The sequence below is a fragment of the Homalodisca vitripennis genome, chromosome 2, assembly GCF_021130785.1.
Source record: "Homalodisca vitripennis isolate AUS2020 chromosome 2, UT_GWSS_2.1, whole genome shotgun sequence".
NCBI classification, from domain to species: domain Eukaryota; kingdom Metazoa; phylum Arthropoda; class Insecta; order Hemiptera; family Cicadellidae; genus Homalodisca; species Homalodisca vitripennis.
In genome coordinates this window covers 85,336,620-85,362,807 of record NC_060208.1, presented here as the reverse complement: position 1 = coordinate 85,362,807, position 26,188 = coordinate 85,336,620, and the positions used below count along the sequence as shown (strand labels likewise).

At 30.7% G+C, this 26,188-nt stretch overlaps 1 protein-coding gene across 1 annotated transcript in view; it reads right to left on the bottom strand.

The window, feature by feature from the left end:
* The window catches only part of LOC124354301 (serine/threonine-protein kinase/endoribonuclease IRE1), a 116,190-nt gene extending 90,775 nt beyond the window's left edge, over positions 1-25,415 (bottom strand). Inside the window, exons 1-3 of the mRNA XM_046804646.1 lie at positions 25,042-25,415; positions 15,652-15,778; positions 10,484-10,526 (exon numbers count right to left, since the gene is read on the bottom strand). Coding sequence (XP_046660602.1) covers positions 10,484-10,526; positions 15,652-15,778; positions 25,042-25,140 — 269 coding nt within the window. The 5' untranslated portion in view covers positions 25,141-25,415. The remainder of the gene's footprint in view (positions 1-10,483; positions 10,527-15,651; positions 15,779-25,041) is intronic.
* Positions 25,416-26,188: the final 773 nt, after the last annotated feature.

Here is a 26,188-nt window from a genome sequence, read left to right as displayed (position 1 = left end):
CTACCGACCAAGTGGCTCATTAAATTAAGTTTTAATGATTTAAAACTATTTTGATTTCTAATATACTGAGGAAGAGAATTAAATAATTTTGGATCAAAGTAAAATAGAATATTTTTGAATAGCAGTATTTTAATTAAAAATGTTTTGCTTGTATCTTGTATTGTAAAAGTGATCTAAAACATCAATATTACTTTTGTTTTGAAAAATGTATAACATGGAATGGTAAATTAAAAGACTTGCCAATGTTAGAGTACCACTTGATCGGAAGAACTCCCTACAACTCTCTCGCTGGTCCAATCACCAAACTATTCTCAGAGCTCTCTTTTGGAGACAAAAGTTCTATTAAACAAATTGGCATTACAAAAACCAAAAATATTATGACATATCTAATTCTGAATTCGAATAAGCGACCGTAACCCAGTTTGAGTTTCCTGTAAGACAAATGAAAATAAGCACCTCAGGTCCTAAATTGCTAAATTAAGCTGCTTTACAAGGTAATTTATTAAGACTGTGATCTAAGTGGACACCCAAGAACTCAGTGAAAAGAGCGCTGTTCAAAGAGTGATTGTTTAAAAATAATGTGGAAGGTTTTGTGTAGTTGGGAGTGAAATACCATGAGTTGAGTTTTAACCAGATTCATATAAAGTTTATTTGCTAACCAATTAACCCTTTGACCGCCGTGAGCCACTATAGTGGCTCGCTGTATGCGGTACCTTGAGCGCCGCGGGCCACTATAGTGGCTCTGTGAACTTTACGTCTTTGTCCTTATAGTTTAAACATAATATATATATAAAATATATTTATATCAACTTTGAATTGTATTGCTCTGCTTCATTTCAACTATAAAATATTGATATTTACTTGTTTCTATAGTAACAAGTGTATCTTCATCCTACAGCGGAATTTTTGAAATTTTTTGAATTTTACTTAAATTACATTATTTTATGCAATTTCTGTGTAATATATTTGTAACTTTTAGTATATGCTCAAAACAATACGTACTTTTAGGTTAAAAAACGTTATTTGAGCCCAAGTTACTTATTCAGTGTGTTTTTGGACCTCAAACTTAAGATTTTTTATTTTTTTAATTACGACAGGCATACATACTACTAAACAAATGTAAAAAAAATAATAAAACTGTAATTTATTACATCAAATAAAAGTACATCTCTTCCCCTCAAAAACAAAACTAAAAGGCTAGCTCAAAATTTACGAAAGTTATGTAATTTAATATGTGACCATGCAAAAACGGGTGATTTTGCCGTGGCGGTATTGGATCCGTGCGGTGCTCAAACGTCTGGCGGTCTAGTGAACGACGGCGCGCGGGAGCGACGGCGCACAAAGGGGTAAGATGTCAGTTAAAAGTTTCAAGAATGTACTTTTTTATCTGAAGCCAAGCCAACGGTAGCAAATTCACAGACCACTAAATAAAAACTTCAATTCTTCTAGTTCCAAAATACATTAGTTTCACCCTAAAAAGATACATCCAAACAGTTCTATTTGTCAAAACAAAAAAGACTAGATTTGAATCGTTTGCCATATAGAGAAACAGCTGTGCATGTCACTAGACAACCAATTTTGTATGTATAGAAATGATATAGAAAAGCCTATAGAAAACTTTTAGGCTTGTAACAAAAACCCACATGTTTAGGAACAACTGCTCTCTTCAGTTATGTAAGTTTCATTCTCTCATGTAAGTATAGGTAGTTTTTTACTCTTCTTGCAACTTTACGGCTGGCACTAACTATGCAACTACTTCATAAGTTGCTAAAATCCAGTGATGAGGTTTGTCGGAAATTTCAATACCTTTTTGGGATAGTTTAGTTCATTGAGGACAACTAGATATAATTTTTGTTTAGGTTAAAGTGTTGTTTGATGGTTAAATTCATCACTGAAGGAGAGATGCCACTATGACTCAAAAAGAGTCACTGACTAGTAGGAGAGTTAATAGACAACACAGTATTCTGAGTTTCCCTCCTAATTGGCAGGGTGAACGCAAAGTAGAAGAATATTCTTCCTACAATACGTTGAGTAATAAATGAAATCATACAATTTATTACAAATCTTCCATTTTTAAAATTCGGATGTAAACAAAAATATTGATTTAAAATATATTGATAGATAAAATCAGAACAAATTCCATTTTTAATTATAGTATTACATGTACGATAATTATGGCTTGGTTATACAATATATATACCAAACTTAAAGATTTATAATTAAATATTGTTTTAAAATAATAAATTATATTGTTTTAAATAATTTTTTGGCAAATCTTACTTTACTTAAGTGAGCGCAATACCCAAAATAAAAATTAATGTTTATTTGAAATTATTTTAAAGTTACCAGGCATAATTAATTAATATACTCAGATCACTTTTGTTTGTAATGAAACTTTTTACCATAACATTGCTAAACCATATGAAGACGTCAAGGGAAAAACAGGCTCAGTCCATTTTTTTCAAAATACGGTTTTTTTCTATTTATAATAAAATTGAACATTGTTAAACATATCTATACATCAATTTTGGGCAAAAACAAGCTCAGTCCCTAGTAATAAGAATAAGAAAAATCCACGTCCTGGGGAAGAACAGCTTAGTCCTACTTTTGTGGGGAAAAAAAGGCTCAGTCCAGCTGAGAACTGTGGGAGTGGGATCAGCTGATCTGTTTATTTTGTCTTTCTTGGATTGAGATGGTGGTGTTGTTTTAAAAGTTAATCCTGTTAACATGTTCACTCTGTTATGATTGTAAAGTTCCTCTGCAAGTGAAGATAGTAAGCTTTATGTTTTTATGTTTGTAGTTGAGCTAAAGAGGGAAATGTGATGTAGGCTAATTTTTTTAGTGAATGTGTCAGAACAAGTGCAAATTTCAACATAACCTCCAAACATTAGTTGTGTGAGTAGCAAGATAACTGTAGATATATTGCTTAGGCCTTGTAATATTTAAGTTTATTGGCATGGATAGTGGAGAGGAAACGATATTCCTCAAGTGCAATGCCTTGCTGCAACAAAGCCAGCAACCAACGAGCAGCTTTCAAAAAAACGGAAAAAAATTGGCAGGATGTCGGCTGTGAGTAAAATGCTAAAAAATTCAAAGCCATGAAATGGGCAGTGACTGTCAGTGTTTGCGTGGCTGTTTCAGACGAGTAAATGAGACATCTCGGAATAAGATTCTCTCCGACTTTAATCTTATGAGGTCAATGATGAACAAAATAGCTATTTATGTGGGTTAATAACTGTCATACCTGTTCAGCGTAGAAGGCCTAGAGTAGAAAATGCTAGAGAAAATCAAGCATCTTATGCCTATAAAGTACGAGTATTGAAAGATAACATGTTAGTAGAAGAAAGCATTTGTCGTAAGGCATTCATTTCTATTCACGGAATTTCCAAAGCCAAAGTTGAGTTCTTGGTTAAGAGTCTTAAATCTGCTGGCACATCACCAAAGGACAAACGTGGTAAACATTTAAATAGGCCACATAGAGTATCTAATGAAACTGTAGATCTTATACGTGATCACATAAAATCATTTAAAGGAAGATTCATCGCACTATAGCCTCCACAAAAGTAACAAAAACCTACCTACCTGAAGAATTGAAATGTTTCGAAAATGCATCAAATGTTTCAGACAAAATATCCCAAATGCAAAGGTATCATATGAAACATATATAGACAATGTTTTTGCAGTGACTTTAACATCAGTTTTTGGCTACCCCAGAACTGACACTTGCAGTAAGTGCGATGAACTAACGGCCAAAATTACAGGGCTACAGAAACAATTAAAAAATAACAGAGAATCCGATGATGTTGCTAACATTAATAAGGAAATAACTTCTCTTGAAAATGAAGCAAAACTCCACAAAATCAAAGCAGATGTGTTCTACAAAAGAAAACACGTGCCAAACAATTATGTAAGCAATCAGTGGAAACATGAGGCCATAAGTATGGACTTTTGGTAAGAATTTACAATTGCCGAATATTACCACTAATGACATCTACTACAAGCGGCAGTTATCAATGTATGCTTTTAACATTACATGAGTTGTCTAGTGCGAAAAGTATTTTTTTACCTATATCCTGAGACTGAAGGAAAGAAAGGGAGTGATGATGTTTCTTCTTTCCTACACAATTTTGTCTATGAACATCTGGATGAAAAAATTAGACACCTTCACATATTCTGTGACTCTTGCTCGGGCCAGAACAAAAACTTCACAATGATAAGATTTTTACATTATCTTGTTTATGAAGCAAAGAAACTTGACTCCATCAAAGTAACATTCCCTGTGCGTGGCCATTCATACATGGAATGCGACAAAGAATATGGGCTTGTCAACAAAAAATCTAAGGCAGAACTTCCTTCAGATTGGATTGAAGTTTTTGAAAATGCTAGAAAGAACCCTTTTCCCTTTAAAGTTGTGAGTATTGACAATCAATTCTGTAAGACAGTGGACAAAAATTCTTGGACACATTATATATGAAAAAATGCCCAATTTGCTACCAGGACTATAAAGGAGCTTAAAATTTCCAAGGAAGGCAATGGTAATGAACAAAAATTGATGCTGAGGAGTTTCTTACTATGCAGCGTGGGACAAATGTTCAATCCTGCCAAAGAAAAAAACCCATTCTTCAAAAACAGTATGTGCTGAAAATGAATTTCTAATGCCAGAAAAATATTATGATGGTAAGTGAACATTTTAAAGAACCTAATTTAAACTGTTAAAACAATTTTAACTTGCTAGGCCTTATTGCAATTTATTATTTTGGTTACAGGTCCACTGCCTATCAAGAAGGCCAAATACAATGACTTGAAAGATTTAAAGATATTTTGTAGTAGTGCTGCCCAAGAATACTTCACCAATCTTCCCCATTTGGATGAATAAAATTAGGGTCTTAAAATGAAGCAATCCAAATTAAATTATATTTTCAATGTGCTAAATTTTATATGTAAAATAAATATCTGTATTATTTTGGACTTGGGTTTGTGTTAACTATCCTAGTCTCAATCCTCGTTTAGTACGATGGGGAAGAACAGGCTCAGTCCGGACTGAGCCTGTTTTTTTCACTGTAAAAACTGTACTTTAACCAAATTATTTTAAAAACGTTGATTGTTAATATTATTTTTTTTTTAAAAAAATACACAATTAAATAGTGAAATTAAAAGAGTTAAATATTAACAATAGCATTTAAAAAAATAAACCTGACCTTAAAACTAACTTAGAAACTAGACTTTAAACTTTAAAATCTATTTGCTGAAAAGTTTGCAAAATGTGACTGAGCTTGTTTTTCCCCTGACGTCTTCATATGTTAAGATACCTTGACAACAATCTAGGTTATAGTAATAAATACCTGCTTCCAGTGTTTTAAACATGAAAATATGTAGACTTAGAACAAACTAGATACTGAAATGAAAAATTCAACATTTGATCAGTGATCACAACAAATATTTGGAAAATTATCTAGAAAATGTTTGAACTTCGCACACCCCTCGATTTTGGGCTCATATGAGGTGTGGCTAGAAAATAACAAGATTGGTATTATTGAAGCCACAGAAAGAACACAATAAGACTGAATATTATACATCCGGTAACGTGACTCCCACTCCTCCTCGTGTTTCATTTGGCTCCCGTACTTATTCCATCAGTAGCTGATCATTTTCTGTAACCCTGTTCATGACATACATCGCTGTCTTGAAATATTATGTAGTCAACAAGTAAAATAAAATAAGTACAGATAATCACTTAACTTTGCTCTCAAAAACTCTTCAGGTGAATAAAAAGAATGTTTGTTAAGGTATTTTTTAAGATTTTGTTTGAAAAGATGATTCTTTTCTATATTTCTAATTTCAAAGGATATAAAATACAAAAATGTTGAGCCTTTGTAAGTTGTTGTCTTTTTATATAGTTCCAAGTAATGGTTCTCTAGGACTAAACTATTCCTGGTATTATAATCATCGGTTACAGGATTGGCCTTTATATTATATTTTGTGTACGCAACTATTTCAAATATACTGATTGTTAACTGTTAATATTTTTAGCTCAGAAAATAAGTGTTTTACAGTTTCTTTCCGCTTTCAATTTTATAATGCCCTAATTTATTTTTTGTACTTTTAGGACAATATCAAGATTTGTTTTAAAGTTACACTACGGACATTAATTTTATAACTAATATGAGAATGTATTAATGCAAATAAGATTTATTTTAAACTGTATTGGTTGCACATTTTTGACATTTTTTTGAGAGCATATAGTCAAAATGATAGCTTGTTCATAACAGATTGGTTATAACTTAAACTTTTAATATATTAATACGCCCAAAAATTTTGATTCTTCTAATTTTGATAGTTTGATTGCCAATCTTAGACTACATACTATTTACGATTAGTCAAATAAGAATTAAACCAATTCAATTCTTTATTTTCAATTCCAAAATCTGACAGAAAATTGATTAGTCATTTGACTAGATTATTTGCTTGGGTTACATCCATGAATATTCCTAAAGGTTTATTTCCTTCGTCAATTCTCTCAATAATATTTTGTATAAAATCTACCATGGCAGTAACCGTTGATCTGCCTGGTCTAAACCCATTTTCATTGTTATTAAACTTATCATTTATCTGTAAAATAGTTTAAAAACATGTTTATTTACAACTTTCCCAAATATTTTGGAAAAAAGCTGGTAATAATGATGGTCTATACCTTTCACAAAATTGGGGGTCTCCTTTTTTGTAAATTGGAATCACCTTAGCAATCTTTAATATGTGAGAAAACTGAGAAATCCAATCCTTTTAAAACTGAGTTGACTTTAAGGAACAAAAAAGTCACAGGGGGCCAAGTTAGGTGAGCAGGGTGGATGATCTAAGATGGGGATGTTGTATTTAGCCACAAAACGTCTTCAGTAACAAAGCTTTGTGAGTTGGAGCAGTTTCCTGGTGGAGGATCCATGACTTGTTTTTCCACAAATCGTTCCGTTTTCTCTGTACATGCTCTCATAGGGTTAAATAAGGTTACCAACCTTTTCAATTTTAGCATATATTTGTTTATAACGATGGCCATCTTTAAATCATTTAAAGCACTTAAACACTTGTGTTCGTGATAAACAGTCACTGAACCTTGTAATATTAAAAATGTTTCACTTGTAGATTTTGTAAGTTTGAAAAGAAATTTGATGTTTACATGCTGTTCTTTCTAGATACTCAACTTTTTTCCAATGCAGAGACAAAAGGTTTACTGCTTTTAACTAGCCCTACAGGCAGAATAAATACAGGAGTCGAAACCTGATCAGTGGAGGGAGGGAGAGTCGACTGGCCGTACGATATTTTGCCTTATTGCATTCGTTCTGTGGCTCTGAAAATACTAAACTGGTTATTTTCCAGCCACACCTCATATTTTATTCTCACCGTTCTCTATACAATGAAATATTGATGGCATGGTTTAGGCTCAGTTTTGATGAGAATCCTGTACAGAGCTTTGTTTTCATCTTTAAGGTTTTGTTTGTTTCAAGGCCTTTCAAATGCAATGCTACTTGAAATGCAATGCTCTTACATAATTCATATTATAATCTTACACATTAAAATTTGTAAGGACCATTTCCTTATTGAGAGGAAGAAACACTGATGAAATAATAAAATAATTGTTTAATACCTAAATTTACGTATAGTCTGTTTAATAAAGTAATTAAAGAAAAATAAAGTGGTTCGTAAACAATTTGTAGCACATACGTGTTCATTAGACTATTTTGAATGTCTACATGTAGGTTTAACACTTAGATTACCCATGAAATCTTTAACAAGGTTCAAGCTTAGCGCTATTTCAGGGTATAGCACCCAAAATTAACTTAATTTTTTAGCCTGTTATATCCATTTAGAATTATAATTACAGACTTTATTCACTTTTATGAAAGAATGCTGTTTCATATAAAAGTACTCTTGACACCACGTCACGTCATCGGTACTAACATTGTGGACAAATGTTACACTGACCAAATATTTGCGTTGAAACTCTTCATATAATACAAAAAGGCTTATATTAGTAAAAACGTTATTTTTTTACATAAAAAGTAATGTGACGCTATCGTGGCGTCATCGGTATTAATGGTGTTGATCATTTCCTCAAACTTACTCATCTCTAATAATAAAAGTGAAACATATAAGAAAATAGAGGGAATCTGAGTAGAATAATAGTAATAGAAATATGTAAGAGATTGTGGGAAGTGAGTCAACTAATCAGAACAGCTGCCAACAAATTAGCTAAAACTAAATTGTAAACATTAAAAAATAATCAATACTTTGAGGACCAATTTCCAGAAATCGAAGTCAATTAACACTTAGAGTGCTAATACCGTAATTTTACGGAACGGCGAAACTTCTGAAGAATGCTAATCCCGTAGTTTTACGTGGTTGTCATTTCAATTGGTATTATATTACATTGTCCGTATTTAAACGGGTTTTGCCTACTCTACAATGTTATTTGGGTTTTTAGTAACACAATTCACCGCTAGAAAGCGTCAGATGTATTGTATGAGCTTAATGACAAAGCAACTTCGGTCGCGTTGTTTACGTGCCGCTAACGTGATGTTCGTTGCAGCCGGCAGTCGATGTCGCAATCATGGCTTCTCGCAGCTTGAACGACGTTGCGATCAGTGATGTATTAGATAAAGATAATTTTATTGGAGTAGATAGTATTTTTGACGATTCTGACATTCATCCTGATTTAATGGAAGAAGATTAGACACATACTTCAGGTAAGAATAAGTAAGTCTATTTATCATATAAACATCAGTCTAAAAGTTTGGTTATGTTATTGTTTTCGTGAATCAAACTATAATTTGTATTATAATAAATTAACTTTATACAACTAATATTTTATTCTTATGAATAAAATAAAAATATATTCATATTTTACATAGTATATTATTATGTTACAGATGCTGAAACAGTGCTGACAGCGAAAGTGATGCCGACGCATCAATATGACGGCATAGTTTTTTGTCAAAAAACTACAAAACATAAAAACATGATTTGTATTATTCAAAGGACAGTTTATATTTGTAAATGGGTCATTGTAAATAATTGTATGTATGCTTAGTTTAGTAAGTTAGATAAAAAAACTGTCTCAAAAAATAATTTTTTTTCCAAAAATATATGTTTTTAAAAAACATTTTTTATGTGTAGTTTTTAAAAAAACCACAAAAAATCTCACGTTAAAAGAAAGACGAAAGTAAGCTGAATTAAGGTATGTAAGTATTTTTCTCATACCTTAAATACTTTTTTTTAAATAAATTTTTGAAAACCACCAAAAACGCCCAGCATTCTACAGTTACATGTCATTTAGGGCCAGCACTCAAAGTGTTAATAGTATTATTAGACATTCAAATAAACATTTAACATAGCGATAATTATGGTTTACTATTAAATGGTAAAATATTCAGCGGCTTAAAGATACCCGTGTACACAACTCCATCATGATGTCACCAGGATGGTACATATTAAACCACATCATATTTATCCACTAGGTTCTACTTGAAGACCTAGATAATACATATAACAACAAGCTAATCTTTCTGCAATCAAGGTTATTTACAGTCTGGTTTCAACAAACAATCTATGAGTCAGGTGATAATGACCTTGAGTGTACTATCACTGAGATTGTAGTATAGTATTGTTGCAAACTTGGTGAAATAATAGTGTTAATCTCACTGAAATAATATTTTCAAACTAATAAATTAAAAGAAGCATTATTTCATATAATTAGTTAAATGATTAGATTTTAAATGTTAATGTCATGCATTTTGTTTATACAGACTATAGTTTTGAATATATCATTGTTTGTATGATTACATGCAGATAAAAATTGCATATAATTGTTCTTTGTAATAATCCGTAGTCTACTAATGAAATCTAGAAATTTTAACAAAATTGAATCACTTACATACTTACTGTTCATATGGAATAGATATAGAAAGACTTTAAAACTTGTAAGAATATGCACCAAAAAATGGCTGCAATCAAATCAATGCTTGATAAGATTATACAAAACTTCAATTAAAACTAAAGATTTTGATTTAAGAATTAAATATTATCAAATACATGGCCCAAAATAATAATTACAAGCCGATCATAACTGATGTATTATTGAAAAACCACAAAAAGAAAGAAAATAAGAAGAAAGAGATATGAAATGCTTTTGATCAGATTGCCTTAGTAAACACTGCCACAAAATTAACATTTTATATATATAGTAAGTAATTCAGCAAACCAAAATCAAAATGTAACAATAGTGGAATGTACAAATTAAAATGCAAAAATTGTCAAAATCCACTGCATTTCACAAACCGGCCTTTCCTTCAAAATTATATTTAATGAGCATATAAAAGCATTGAAGACATCAACAAATTCAAAAAATGCTTACCGATTAAATAACACTGACCATATATACACAAACATCAAATACAATCTTAAAATTTTACATATTAAGTTAATTAATACTTACTCTACAGAATTCTTTGGATCCAAGGGTACTCTAACTACTGGATCTGAAATCAAAACAAAGATATCTATTTTATTACAGTTTGTTAAGCATATTGTTTTATTACACATGAAGGAGTGCCAGAGACATCTGACATGTAAGAAGCATTTTCCTTCATGTAAGAAGTACATTATAAAAAAGAGTTGTTTTGTAATGTCAAACACATTATTACAAGCTCTTCAACGATCCTCAAGTTGAATAACTAGAAAAACAATTTTAAAATAATCTTTAAAAATTAACAAGAAGCAAAAGTACAGTCAAACAATAATAATTGCATACAAAAATTAATGATAGTAAAACCTTTTTAAGGCACTGCAAAAACCCAGCCTATATTAATGTATTGTCTATATTACAGTGTAATCATAATTTGCTCTGGTACTGGTACACTATTTTTTAGCAATTTGTACTTTTTTCAATTATTAAATACACTGAGAGTATGTAATTCTTATTTTAAATCACTTTTTAGACTACTTGAAAAAAATGTACTAAACATTGTTTTATAATATTTTGTTTTTGAACGGGCTTGTTGAGGTATTAAAAATATTGTATTTTGTTACTTCCTTATCTAACATATTACGTGTACGTCATCATTATAGCCATTTACTCAAAGTTTATTAATATAATATACTAAACATCAAAACCATACAATAGTTTAGATACAAACAAAGATTTGTTTTTGGTTGCCTAATTAAAGTGGTTTTTATAAAAGATTCTCTTCTTAACAACTATTCACACAGAAAAACTTAAAAAAGGTTCAGTCAAAGTTAGACAAAAAATTGCTACGTTTCCTTGAACGAAAACATCCTAAATATGGATATGAAAGCAGAATTTCCAAACATCAGATCATGAGTATGCATGTACAAAACATCTAATACTAATGTTTTATACATTGGTATTACAACAGTACATGAGTATTATTACAAACAGCATATGCAGTAATCCACCAACGCTAGAGGTTAGATAAATAGAACATTATGAGACACTTTAGATGTTTAGACGTCTTTCAGGACCAGCAGACCTGCACTTATTACTTAGGTGAGAAAGACCAAGGCAATCTATTATTGCTATACTTAATATTATTTCCATAATCTAACCAATATACTACATTTTGTACTTATTATTTGTAGAATATGCATAATGTTTGATGATATTCCTTGCAGTCATTTATCATACAGTATAACTTGTGTTCATGATAAGATGTAGGAACAATTGTTTTTCTTCTATTTTACTTGTGTCCCTGACTTAATGAATGATCAGCTGTCATCTGTTGGCATATTATGAAGGTCTAAATAGCAGCCGCACGTTGGTGTTGTATGTAGAAGGTTACAAATCGGTATTGTATAATGTTATGGTGTGAGAGTTTAATTATTTGCCTCAACGTTATCATATAATTGGCTCCGAAGATATGACAGATTTTAAATAAATAAATACTTTCATGCATGTACCTAAAATAATAAGCTCAAAAGTAAAATAATGGAAAATATTATGAATAATATCTTTTATCATTTTGTTAGGCATTAACTCAAAATTCGTTTTCTAAAAAATTCAAATTTTTTTATTTACTATAAACAAAATTACTCTACAATTACTAAAACATACTGCACAATTTTAGGCATTGCATTTCAAGTAGCATTGCATTTGAAAGGCCTTGAAACAAACAAACCGTGAATCAACAAACTGTTTTTAAACACAAAAAATCATTCTTCCACACTTCCATCACTACTGATATTTTACTTGTAATCACTGTCTAATAACAAAGCAACAACAGAATCCTGCAGTTTTTTACATCTAGTACAATTAATCTCACAACTATGCAAAAACAATTACAACATCTAACCTCACATTTAGCAGTTCACAAATAAAAACAATGATGAAAACATCGAACAAACAGGCAGTCAATTCACTGCTGGCAAGTAACAAAACAAAATGAAATGTATTATCTTCTTGGTACAAAAACCAGTAAAGACCATGGTAACAATATCTGTCAGATATTTACAGAACTAACATAACAATAAAGAGTAGCTAAACATAGACCACGTAATAAGCATGTAGCAGTCCGGGACCACTCAGCACATAACCAGAACAGGTGTCTTCCCCAATGGGTTAAAGGATTAACTTCAGTACTTTTAACATTTTCTTTACTGGATAACCATGTATTTTTCGGTCAACATGAATAGTAACAGAGGATTGGGGTGATAAACATTATGTGTTGTGTAACTCACTCAAATAATAAATAACTAAATGACTGCACAGGCATGAATGGCAGTTGTACTGTCAATTATTCAATATAACCAGAAAGTAATTCCAAGCATATTAATATTCCATTTGTATATTTAAAGTACTTACATACTGCCTGAAACAAAAACTTAAACAAACATGGAAAAGGCTGAAAATATGATAAAAAGTAATTACAGGAAGGGGTTACTGATACCTATAATATTGATACGTTTTAATTGACTTAACTCCCATATAGGAATAAATGGATGGATGACTTGACCTTCTGGTGAACTAGACACAGCTCTGTTGGATTGTAACTATTAAAGTTCATGAGGTTAAATCAGAAAACCATAATTGTGTAATCATGCAGATTGTAAAATTGTAAAAAGGACTTAATGGTCAAAACTTCAAGAGCAAAATTCACTCATTCATTATGACTATTAAGCAGCCAAGGAGGCAGATTCACAAACTATTCCATCCATTGCAACATATCCTGCAACAAGTGATTGTGTTCAACAAGTAGCCAATATTACCATCTTCAACAATGTATACCTTCGCAGTTCATACGTTTTCCTGGTCCTTAGCAGTTGAATCTAACAGGAATAAACTGTCAAGAATTATTTATTGAAAGGACATCTGGATGATATTTATACCAATGTATTCAGAAAGTTCTAAACTACAGATATATATATATATATATATATATATATATATATATATATATATATATATATATTATAGGTCTTTACTTGTAATGTAAAAAGTTCAAAAAATTCAATTTCAAAAGCTTGCACCAGTAGTCTGAAGAATTTACCCAATTTGTAATGTTTAACCCATCAAAGGAATGATATGACATGACTGACACATCATGGCTAAATGTAACCAAATGCAGAAATCAATAGTGTTTTCAGCAACGTGACTGCCACCTAATTCCGTGTCCTACTTTATTTACAATTAACGTTATTCTAACCTTTACATCAGGCCCGGTAAATTGCATAAAATACATTGTTCCGAAACACGTAATAAACTCCAAAAATTATTTGGGTCTAAGTAATAAAAAAACTTTCCTTGAAGACGAAGAACTAATGCATCAAAAGAATTGTCAAGAAGGTATTTTATGCTCTGGGGCAACAGTTTCAAAATGAAGCTGGAAGTAATTTCTTTCTCACAAAATGGCGTCTTATCAGTTTACCGATCTGCCCTACTTGATAACATGAGTTTTAACCTTTGTGAATTGCAGTAGGTCCTTTTTTTAAACATAGTACTAAGGATTACTTTGAGTAATGTTGTGAAGTGTTTTATACATAAATAGATAATGAAAGTGGATTTTTAGTGTTAGAGCCATTTAATACCATTTACTTGAACAACAAAGTTTATATTTCTTTATGGGCTCTCTGCCTATCTCTCTCAAAATACAACATTCATTTATTTTATTTCTTTAGATGAAAACGTAATTTTATAATGCATTACTTCATTGTTTCTTGTAATTTGAATAATATTTTGTGGTTTTTCAAAATTATCTGTAAAATATCAAAGGTATCATCTGGACTATTGTACGCACAAGGTCTTGATAATATTAATGTTGCTATATATATTTATGAATATCAAGTAGGCACAAACATTCCTTACAATTTGGATTATATTTTATACTTTTTTCAAAATTATTTGTAGAATAGCAATAGTTTTTATTTCATTAGTTATAAACTTCTTTTTTATCTCTCCAAAAAAAGACTATGTTTTGATTTCAAATGACATGAATCTTTTTTTCATTTTTAGCCATATCACAACATATTTCATATGTATTTAATCATAGATATGATTTCTAATAGAATATGCCATAGAAAAAAATAAACAATATTTGTTTATAATTTATCTTCAAAAAATACTTTATGACAAAAATGTCAACGACCATATAATGTTATATATATAATTATTTTTTACTCAAAGAATTTTGATTTTCTACTTATTTTCCATTGTCAAATTAGTTTCATATATGAAATATATTTTCAATAAGAATATATAAATTCACTATGGAGCCTAATTTATAGCTTGTTTTCGGAGTTTTCACTAAAAATTTGAGTTTCTATGGTATTTTATTTTATTTTCTGCCTCTAAAATTATATTTGTTACGCTTTAATACATATATTGTTATTTTCTAATAGGGTATACTTTCACGATATAAAACTATTTTTTTTAATTTTACACTTACACTAAGGTATAGGCTACTAAAAAATACCAAACATACTTTTTACAATTTTGTAACTTATAAGTTTTTTTTAACATATTACAGAAATATTACAATTTTAATTTATACTGGAAAAAAGAATTTTCCTGGTTTTCATCAACAGCTTCTCAAGACAACATATAGTAAAATATAACATTTATAAATTATAGTAACTGTTTCTAAAAGTACATTTCATGAGGAAAACAATTATGTGATACAACATATACTTTAAACAGGTATAGTATTTTTTTACGGATTGTTTAAAAAAGACTTACATGCACAAAAACCGCACCCTATATAAGATGGGGCTGTGGAGATTTAGCAAGGCTGAATGTTAGGGTTAATTGTAAATGTATTCCTGCAGTAAAAGCAATTAGCAACTCAACAAGTTTGGAATGGGAAACTGCACAAGTAACCAGATATGATTACTTATACAGTTTAGCACAAGTGTAAAAATCAATGAACTGGAACACAAATAGAATGATCCAGCAACCTCAACATTTCAAATATAGTTCACTAAGTATCTTTTAAAGGTTAGTGTTCCCTTCACCAACCTCATTTTTCTCAAGAGTGCCTTAATTAAATTGCAAGTTTATAGCTTATGTTTCCCGCTCCACCTGTCAAATTCAGTTACAAGACATACAGAACACCTATATTTATTCAACACGCCATGTACTTCATTCAGACTCACCATTTGCCAGCTTCCAGCGCATTTGACCTGTGCGCTGGTCAACTCCCACCAAAGAGCCATCCAGGGTGGACAATACCAGCAGGGAATCATGATCCCGTGTGAGGCTAGTAGGTCTGAACTTCACATCCTGTAAAATTTGTTAGAGCATAACCAAATCATAGGAGGCAATAAGTGTAGCACTCTGATATAGCTACTTAGAGACAGTTCTTATTCACTATTACCTTCCTGCAAACAGTTCCTGGTGAATTATAAATTCATCATTACTGTTAGTCTTACATATTTCTGGGGTTGTTTGGCAGTATTACCCAAGTATTACCGATGCAATAACCATCAATACCTAAAGTTAACATCCAAACGCTTAATCCACTAAACCAATCATAACATTTTTTTAATATGACATCATGGTAAGAGAAAAGAAATCCCAAAAATGGAACATTTATTTCAAATGATACCATGTTAAGCGTAATACAAATTTCAAATGACGTATGTGATATATATAAAATTCTATAATTCCCAACCATACATTTTACTAAACTAGGATTTTTATGTATTTACTCCATGTTTGTATAGAAAACCATTCTAAATTTTAAAAACAACTTAGATTTTTAACAAACCAAAAGAAATCCATAATTATAATACAAGAGAAAAAGATATCCCAATAGTCCAATCATACAAAAAAGTTTTATACAAAAAATTCCAACTTTATAGGTTTGAAATTTTATAAACACTTACCTCCCAATTAGAAAAAGAGCAAAATATGAATAAATTTAATAAAAATGTAAAACTATAACTAATAGGAAAGGCATTATACATGCCTTACTAACTAATAGGTGAGGAGTATTGTGCTGTGACATAAACACTTTAATTAATTGTTCAATATTGCTACCAGTACATACATACATAATAATAAATTTTGTAAATAATAAATTATGTAATAAAATTACTTTATCATTGTTCATCGCTTTGACGCTCGTTGGTATATACAATTTTATATATTGTACAAATAAATATTTTCAATCTATATATATAAAAATGAAACTGTTCGTGTGTAACAGCATCACTCACAAACGGCTGGACGGATTCGCCTAATTTTTTTTTAATTTGTTCGTCTTGATCTGTAGAAGGTTATAGGATACTTTTTATCCCTTTCCCGATTCAGGATTCCGCCCCACTGGTTACAGAAATACCCGTAAGAAATGCATTGCAGCAAACATATGTTATTAAGTGAAAGAGTCTTTTCAAATTTTTAATCAGCTGTTCTTTGTAAACATATATAATGCGACAAAAAATTGTTGTTATTTTTGACAGTAACTAAGTAAACATAAATATTTTTGACGTTTCTATGTAAACAAACATTTTTTGACATTTACAACGTGTCACAAATGTCAAATTTTTGATAAACGTGATTTGATATATCTTTTTTACAATTTCCAAGAACAGTGTTATTTTCCATCAGTAAAAGGTTTAAAAAAATAGGCAAGTATTTTTGTTTTCTCATGTAAATATTCTTTGAAGAATGTTTTTCTCAACATTTTTTTTTACAGAATTCCTTTGAGCAGTTTTTTGACGAATTTTATTGGAAAATAACATAATGCCGCCAAGAAAAAAAAGTGCTTTAAGCCGTCACAGCGCACGTGCGATAGCAACAAAACGAATTCGTAATAATAAAAGCAACGACCAGCGCGCAAAGGTAAACGAATTGAATCGAATACGAACATCAGCATCAAGAATGATGCTGTCGCAAGACTTAAATGTACATAACAATGATAGTTGAGTAGTTAAATGTAAAAATTTACATCCAAATATCATTGAAGCAACGATTTTGTCGGGAACATCTGCCGGGGAAGATGTCTTCATCCCTCGCATCCCCTTAATTCCATCCGACTTGCCATTTGAATTTAAGAGACTTCAGTTCCCCGTTCGACTTGCGTTCGCAATGACGATTAATAAGGCACAAGGACAATCACTTAACGTCGCAGGAATCCATCTGGAACCCTCATGTTTCTCGCACGGTCAATTATACGTCGCTTGCTCAAGAGTCGGAAACCCGAAGAACCTTTATATTTATGCTCCAAATAATACAACTAATAACGTTGTTTACCAAAACGCATTAAAATAAACAAAAAACTTTTATAATAGATTTTATGATATGCTACGATGTATTAGTAGAGCAATAAATTAATTGGAAAAACGTATAATAAAATTAGTATTTCTTTTCGATGCTTGATTGATGTAGCCCTCTCTACTGCCACGCGAGCGGAGCCGCGGGTTTAGGCTAGTTATATCTAAAAGCATTAAATTAATTCATTAAAAAAACTAAACTTTTTATTAAATTCACAAAATATTTAGTCAACAAATGTGTAAAATGGGGGAGTCTTTACTGGAAGACTACCTCTTACAAAACTGAGAAAAATAATGTCTATTGGTTAGCTTCCTTTATCCTTGTAATCTATTTATCAGTTGCACAGATAAGTCATCTGTTCCTATCTAAATGGAATGCTAACTATACCAATCTTCGGCTGATCCCCCAAACCATTGTTCACTCATGTATATTTTTATTTACACTATTCTTTTTATTATATGATTTAAATAACCGTTATTGAACTAAGTTAAAAAATAAACTTAAAAATAGATGTTTCAGTATATTCTACAGTTGTATTGAAAGGAAATCTAATAAGAAACATCAAATCTAATTATAACACAAATATAAAGAGAAGTTGAAACATTTTCTCAATTTATTCAGATATTTTAAATAATAATGTAATTTATTGACAGATGTCTTCATCCCCGGTTGATGAGAATAGTTAATAAAAGGACAAGTGATAAATTGTCATTAACTTTAGCACAAGTATTAAATTGGGTAAAAGGTGATTTTAGCACGTTTTTGCTTTGAACTAAAATTAATAACAATTCAAAAATACAACTTTAACATTAAAATGCAAATTGTAAATCTTTTGTTAACTTGGGAACGCACTAAATAATAAGTGGATAAGGCTCTGTCTTAATTCTATATTCAGAAGCGGTTTATATTAAAAAATTAAAACTACATGTAAAACTTTAATCTCTTCAATGTAAGATTTAACTTAAGTTTCTATAATTTAATATCCAAATCATAAACCGAACTCATATCAAAACTAAATTTACAGGATTATATTCTTTATTTCAATAATTTGTTATACCTACAAAAAAATTTTTTATTCAAAAATTCTATGATTGAATAATTTTGTATTATAAAATTACAAAAATATATCTAATTAATTATGTTTCCATTTTATTCTAAATACTTTACAGTTTCAGTTAGTTTCTCATGGTATTGTTTAGTTTATTGCATTCATAAACATTATGTACAATCAAATGAAACAAAAACAGTGAATTACAACAACCCTGTAAAATAAGACAAACTAATCTACAATTCCCATTACCACAAACTATCATATTATCAGCCTGGTTCGGTACAGTACTCAGACAATCTGTCTTGTTCATGTGATAATGTCAAGTAGGTGTTGAAATCGTTAGTTTGCTCTCCAGTGTTGAATTGTAAACAATGACAACAAATTTGTGGAAGCTTCACAGGTGACTTAACATACACAAAGAACTGCAGCCTTATTTCAATTTTCAGATAATGTTTTCATGAAAAAATCTAACACCTCCTTCACTGATCACCACAGTTTCAGGCTCAATATATTCTTATGGCAATTCAAATATTTAGGAATTTAACAACTAACAGGCATTATTTTTCTTTCTGATTTCTCTCCATTCACAGCACTGGATAAAGTACTGTAATGATTCAGAAACCGAATTGTATTAATCTGTAAAATATTTTTGAACTGTCAAAAAATAGATGTTTTTGAAAATATGTCTATGTCTAAAGATCACTTAACCAAACAAACAGATTCTTGACAAAAAAAAACACTTTGAATTGAATTTGTATAACTCCAATTTTCAATTTACGTTATTTCTCAAGGATAAGATTTTCTATTTTTAAACAATGTTGGATTTTGTTTTACGTGTCCTCTTGTTACATAGGTTATGGTTGGGTGAGTCTGTAATATTTTTAGCTCGCTAAAGCATTCATGATTAGATACACTAGAATTTTATATACTTTAATGATCAATATTAAATTGAGAGATGTTTTTTCATACACTGCTATAAACATGGGACAGCACCACCATCCACATTGATGGTCATAGGCATTACTGTCAGCTCCTTCACTGCAAGTTCTTCTTACAAAATTTTTTTTAAGTTTTGGCATTTCAAAACTTAAGATGTTTTTTGTTGGTTTTTAAAATCACTTTTCAAGCATTTTCCAGTTGAAACAACAACAAATAATATGAAGTGACTAATGTTAATATTAACCTAATATTCAATAGTTCTGAGCAATAATTGGAGCAACTTCAAATTACTTTCATATATCAGTATATAATCAGGCGGCCATTAGAAAAAAAGAAACATAAACGTGAAGTGTCAGAAAGCAATTGTTGATGTTGACAAACGAAAAGGAGGTTTATTATACATGCACCACGTCTCCTTATCCCACTCTACTTGAAGAGGGGTTGAGGCACAATCTGATCTTGATTCTTAGGTACTATGATGTGGGATATTTCTTGTTTTCATGCCAGCAGTGAGGAGTGGCACCAAAAGCTCTGACAGGCACATTGATGGCCAGGGGAATTTATGATTGATCTTTCCAGTTATTAGATTATGTTGAATGACTTGGCATGAGAAAATACTGATAAACGGTCCAAGAAATCAATGCAGCTTCAGTATTGTCTCCAGTACCAGACAGGTACAAAAAAAAAATTTGACGAGATAGTACCTAACTTCAAGCATAGGCCACGTTACAGGTCCTCCTCGTATAACTCTCCTACTATGCAGCGATTTATTTTTAGTTCCACTAAATTCACTCTGTAATGGCCAACAACTAATTTTGAATTGTTTTGTCATCTAATGCCAGGCGCAAAGTTATACAACACCTACAACCCTAGTTGAAGGGTATACAAACTACCTATACTTCTAACCGAGCATTATACCGAAGGAAATTTCCATTTTGTATTATATATCAATAAAAAGTTTAGATATTACATTATTTAAAAAATTACTAAATTTGCAAACTATATTTTCCAAAAAAATAACAACATGAATATAACCAACCTTCTTATATTTTCAAAGTTCAAAATTGTTTTATTAAGTGGCTTTCCAACACTTAATTTAATATTTCTTACTTTCTAAGGACAGTCTGATCATACTACAATAGGGAACAAAATTGAAACTGACCAAATAATTCATTGAGGAAACAAAACTTTTCTATTTACCATCGTTTAGTGATACCAAAAAATCGGTAACACTAAGTTTCATGATCTGCAACCTGATATCTTCTTCAAGACTGATTTAATGATATTTTGTATCACTGAACAATGGCAAATGTCCGGAAAAATCCTGTTTCTTCACAATGCTTCCATCATCAAAAACAAACTTCAAACAAAGGACTTGTCTACTATCGTATGGAAAAAGTGGTTTTAGAACATTTTGGGTTATGTGGGTAGAGTAAATATTATCCGTCAGTTAACATATATTTCATTTTTACATTCTTATGGAAAAATTGTAAAGCATCCCAAAGACTAATTTAATTGTCTTCAAACATATTTTTTTTCTTTTAGTTTCTTCTACTGTGCCAGTTTTATGTAAAGTGCATCCTTCATCAGTCTTTTGCCTATTGAATGTTCCAATTTATTTCACTATTATTGAGTTTTGTTGTGTTCCTAAATTCTTATTTTTATTTTTAAGATTACATTTTGTTTGTTTGAAGGTAATATAATTATTAATTTATTTATGAGTTTGTAAATAGTCCATGTTGATGGTTTTATACTATTTGATTTGTACCAATCTCTAATGAATTTTGTTTTTGTTGTGGAATAAAATCTTTTTTCATGGCAAATGTTTCTTTAGTGCACTATGACTCTAGTTCAGTTAATAACATTGCAGATGTACGATAAGTAATTCCAATCTCTTACCCAAACAAATGTTCCCCTGTTTCTTTCATCTTCCAACCTTCCAATCCTCCCCTAGCAACTAGGCTACATCCTTCTCAAGCAACATATTTTTATACTTCACTTTTCAGAATAGTTTTTATTTCAAACAATTGTACTTCTTATAAACTAGTGTAGATCTAAACATTTTTTCTAAGGCATGGTGAGTAAACATGGCTTAAGATTATTCTACTACTTTAAACCAGCCATTAGGAAAAATTGATTTTCGTCAAAAAAGATAAATTGTAGGCTAAAGGTACTTCATGTACTTTGACCTAGTTTTTTGTGATGGGAGGGTTATACTCTGAAGAAAATAAATTATTGTTTAAATTAAGGGATAATGCTTATCTATGCCATAAGATTTTGGTGTAGAGACAGAGAGGCATAGTGACATAGAATATACATAGTTAGAAAAGTTTATAATTTTCCTCCTTCTCATGCATTAGTGACAACCTTTTGGAATTTTATATTTTACTTCTAAGCCTATCAGTACTAACTCAAGGGGTATTTTTTGTTTATCGACGTCGGTGCAGGACAGATGCCTTGGGTACACTACAATAAGCGGACCAAGTTTTTTATATCGAAATTATTAAATGATATTTAATTATTATAGGCCTACACATCAATATAATCGGGTAGGGTCCAATAAGCGGACCCGGTTTTTTATATCGAAATTGCAAACGATATTACTTAATCATAACCATCGATATAATCAATCGATACTGATGAATTATTTTTAACAACTTAAATAATCTATATGAACAGCTGTAAACACTTTCAAATAATACAATTAAGGTAATATTTTAAATTTCACGTAACATTGTGTATTAAAATGGCCGTCAATCTTAGGAAGCTTCACGAAATTGCTTTAAAAGACGATAAAATATGTTTTTTTATGGCTTCAGGATGTTGGGTTAGTACCTAAGAATCCATTATGTGATATTTGTGGAAAGGTAACAAATGTAACTGTCAGAGGAGCTAACATGGTCGTCTTCAGATGCAAAAAAAGAAGGTAATGGTGGACACAACTTTAGTAAAAACGTTTTCGTTCTGTTTCATTTAGTTAAAGTTATGAGTTTCCCTGATTTTGGTTATGTTCATTTATTGTTATCATTCACATTTTAATTTAAACATATGATTGTTATTACTTTTATATCGATTGATAGTCTATGATTCGATATGCGAATATTAGGTATCGATGATTATATTCTTCGATATAAAAAACCGGGTCCGCTTATTGGACCGTACCCATATAATCAACCAATACTAATTGATTTGAACAATAACTAAATCATCTGTACCAACTTATACACCTTTCCATATTCTAAACACAATTTGATCTATAAGTAACTTCTTTTAATAAAAAAAGAGGCAATTATAAGGTTAAAAGTCAACCTGGTAAATCACAAATTTGACGTTATCAACGTATTATGCTCATCCTCTTAGCACCTTCAGGAGGCACTTTACCCTTAAAAAAATTATTATAACCAAATTTAGGAAAACTGAAGAGACCATATTTGATCCTATCACAGTTACAGTTACGTTTCTTTCCCACAAATTTCACATAATGGGTTTTTCTGTACGAGTCCAACATGTTGAAGCCACGAAAAACATGTCTTATCATCTTTCAAGGCAATGTCATGTAGTTTTCTAAAATTGACTCCTATTTTTAATAATCAAAATTACTTATGTAAAAATTGAAATATTAACCTACGTGTATTACTTGAGTGTTTACAACTGATGATACATTATTTAAGTTAATAGTTCAAAATAATTAATCAGTATCGATTGATTATATCGATGGTTATGATTAAGTAATATAATTTTCCAATTTCAATATATACCCTTCCTGTTACCTGTCTTCATTTTATAAATGATTATGGTTCCTTTAATATTTATGACATGTTTAAACAATTTCTAGTAATTAGAAACATGTTCCAAAATAATTAATCAGTATCGATTGATTATATCGATGGTTATGATTAAGTAATATAATTTTCCAATTTCAATAATATATACCCTTCCTGTTACCTGTCTTCATTTTATAAATGATTATGGTTCCTTTAATATTTATGACATGTTTAAACAATTTCTAGTAATTTGAAACATGTACCAAATGGGTGTTTATTTACAATACCGTGACCATGGAAAATGGACTTTTTTTCATGGGTTGGGCATTTATAGCCTAGTATTATTATCACAGGTGCATATAAACTGGGGGGAAAGAATATTATTGTATTATATTGATGCCTTTCGGGCATTATTGTGTTAAGGAGCAGGGGCATCACGTGATCTGGGATTTGACTTTTGCAAGCTCGAGTTAATTTTTTTTCTAAAAGAGCAAGCAGTGCGCAGCACTGCGCAGCGGGCAGGCATCGTTGACAGGATTAACGTACTAGTCACTATCATTTCAGTAACTTATCACTTACCTTAATGTTCAGGTGGGTAAAGTTTTGCAGCCGCAACCCAGAAATGGTGGATCCGCTCATTGAGGTTTGGGTATTCACCTTAAAAAGGTATTCACCACAACGCCTAGTCCGGATATAAGCCCCGTAGTTTACATAAAATTGCAAAACTCCATACTCGTCTTTACGAATTGCTTCCACGTAAGATAACAAACATCCAACACAAAGGTGTGCCATTACCATTACTGAACTAGGAGGTTAAGAATAGACACGGAGGAACAAAATAGTTCAAAATGGCGTCCCTTCTTTATTTGAGAGAGCCGTGCAGTTATACGAGACTGTCCAATAATTAGGTTAAGAATAGACACGGAGGAACAAAATAGTTCAAAATGGCGTCCCTTCTTTAATTTAGAGAGCCGCGGAGTAATACCAAACTGTCAAATATGGATAGTGTTGCCAGAGGTACTGTCAAAAACAGAGTTTTCAGAGAATTTCAAAAAATCGTAACTCCTTTGATTTTTGTTGCCTACAAATTTTTTCCTCACTATTGTTTTCAGGAAAAATTGTACTTTTCAGGAAAAAAAATGAACATACCTTTCCATGGTCACGGTATTGTAAATTGATACCTACAAATGTAATATTTTAGATATGTTGATATCGAGTAATAGTTCTGTTATTCGATATATAAAGTATTGACGATTTAATAAGCGATATAAAAACCAGGTCCGCTTATCATACTCTGCCTGCTGCCTTAGCCAATGTTCACAGCCACAGGTATTACTATCAGCCCATTCAACTATTAATTCCCCTTACGAGACTTAAAGCAAACATTTCTGCCTTTATAAAATCTAAAATTGTTTTAACACATTTCCTTTAAAAGAATCTTTCATTTGTAAAAACATAAAATAGGCTACTGTAAATTGGCTAAAGTAAACATTTACCAAATTAGGAAAGCTTACCTCTTGAGGGCTTGAGTGGTTTGTGGCATTACAATTAATTCCATGGCTAATGCTGTATATAGTTGTCAGAAAAACTATCCAAAAAATATTTGTTTCCATCTTCTAAGCAGTTGACTTGCAGTATACTTACTGATAAAATGTCTATAACACATAATTTGAGTATGCAATGTAAGGCTGAAATCATGAGCGAGATTATTTCAATATCTGATACAACACTGCAATCTTTAAACATCAAAATTAATAGTAATTTTCCGTGAAATTGCAATGCGACAAAGTCAATCACCACACACTCCGCTCTGTTATTTCGTTTGACTATATTGTTTTTGTCACTACTACTAGCTACTGATTACAGAATGTCTCATTTGACTGAAGCAAAGCGATTGCGAGAGATTACAATCGAAACGTTTCAATTGTACAAGCGAATTGAATGCAATTCAGATGTTCAATCGCATTCGAAAAGTTTAAAAGAATTCTCGTTATTTATTCATCGCCTACAAACTAATTTGTTTAACGCATTTAATGAATTAATACATTTAGATGCAAATTGAACATAGTAATTTAATAATAAAAGTAAGAAATGTAATACTAAACAATGACATAAATACTTTTACACAATTTAAAAAACACAATTTGATTTTTAAGAGAATATACATAGAATAGTGTTTTATAGGTTAGTAATGTACATAATATTCTTGGAATATTTATTTAAGTTAAAAATATATTGTTATGTATCGTTACTTAACGAAATTCTGCACGTGTATAAAAACGTAGACCTAATTATAACGTAGTAGTTTACTAAAATTATAAAAGTTATAGTTAAAAAAATAAACAGATATTTTAAACAATTTTTAATAAAATTTTTTTCTTTTTTAACCCTCTGCGTTCAGTTTGTCAGTTTCGAAGTACACTACTTATCATTTTAATTCATGTTGGAACCTCTCGAGACTTTCCAGTGACCCCTCAGAGAGCCGATACTATAATCAGTAGTGTAAGGAGAAAGACGTTTCAATTTATAATCTCTTCTGTAAGTCCTTTGTAATTAACCCATTTAATAAGAAGATTTGATTTGTTGAAACGAAAATACACTAACTATATTTGAAAGATTATTTAAAAACAGAAATTGTATTTTTTTTATGGTAAATTGATA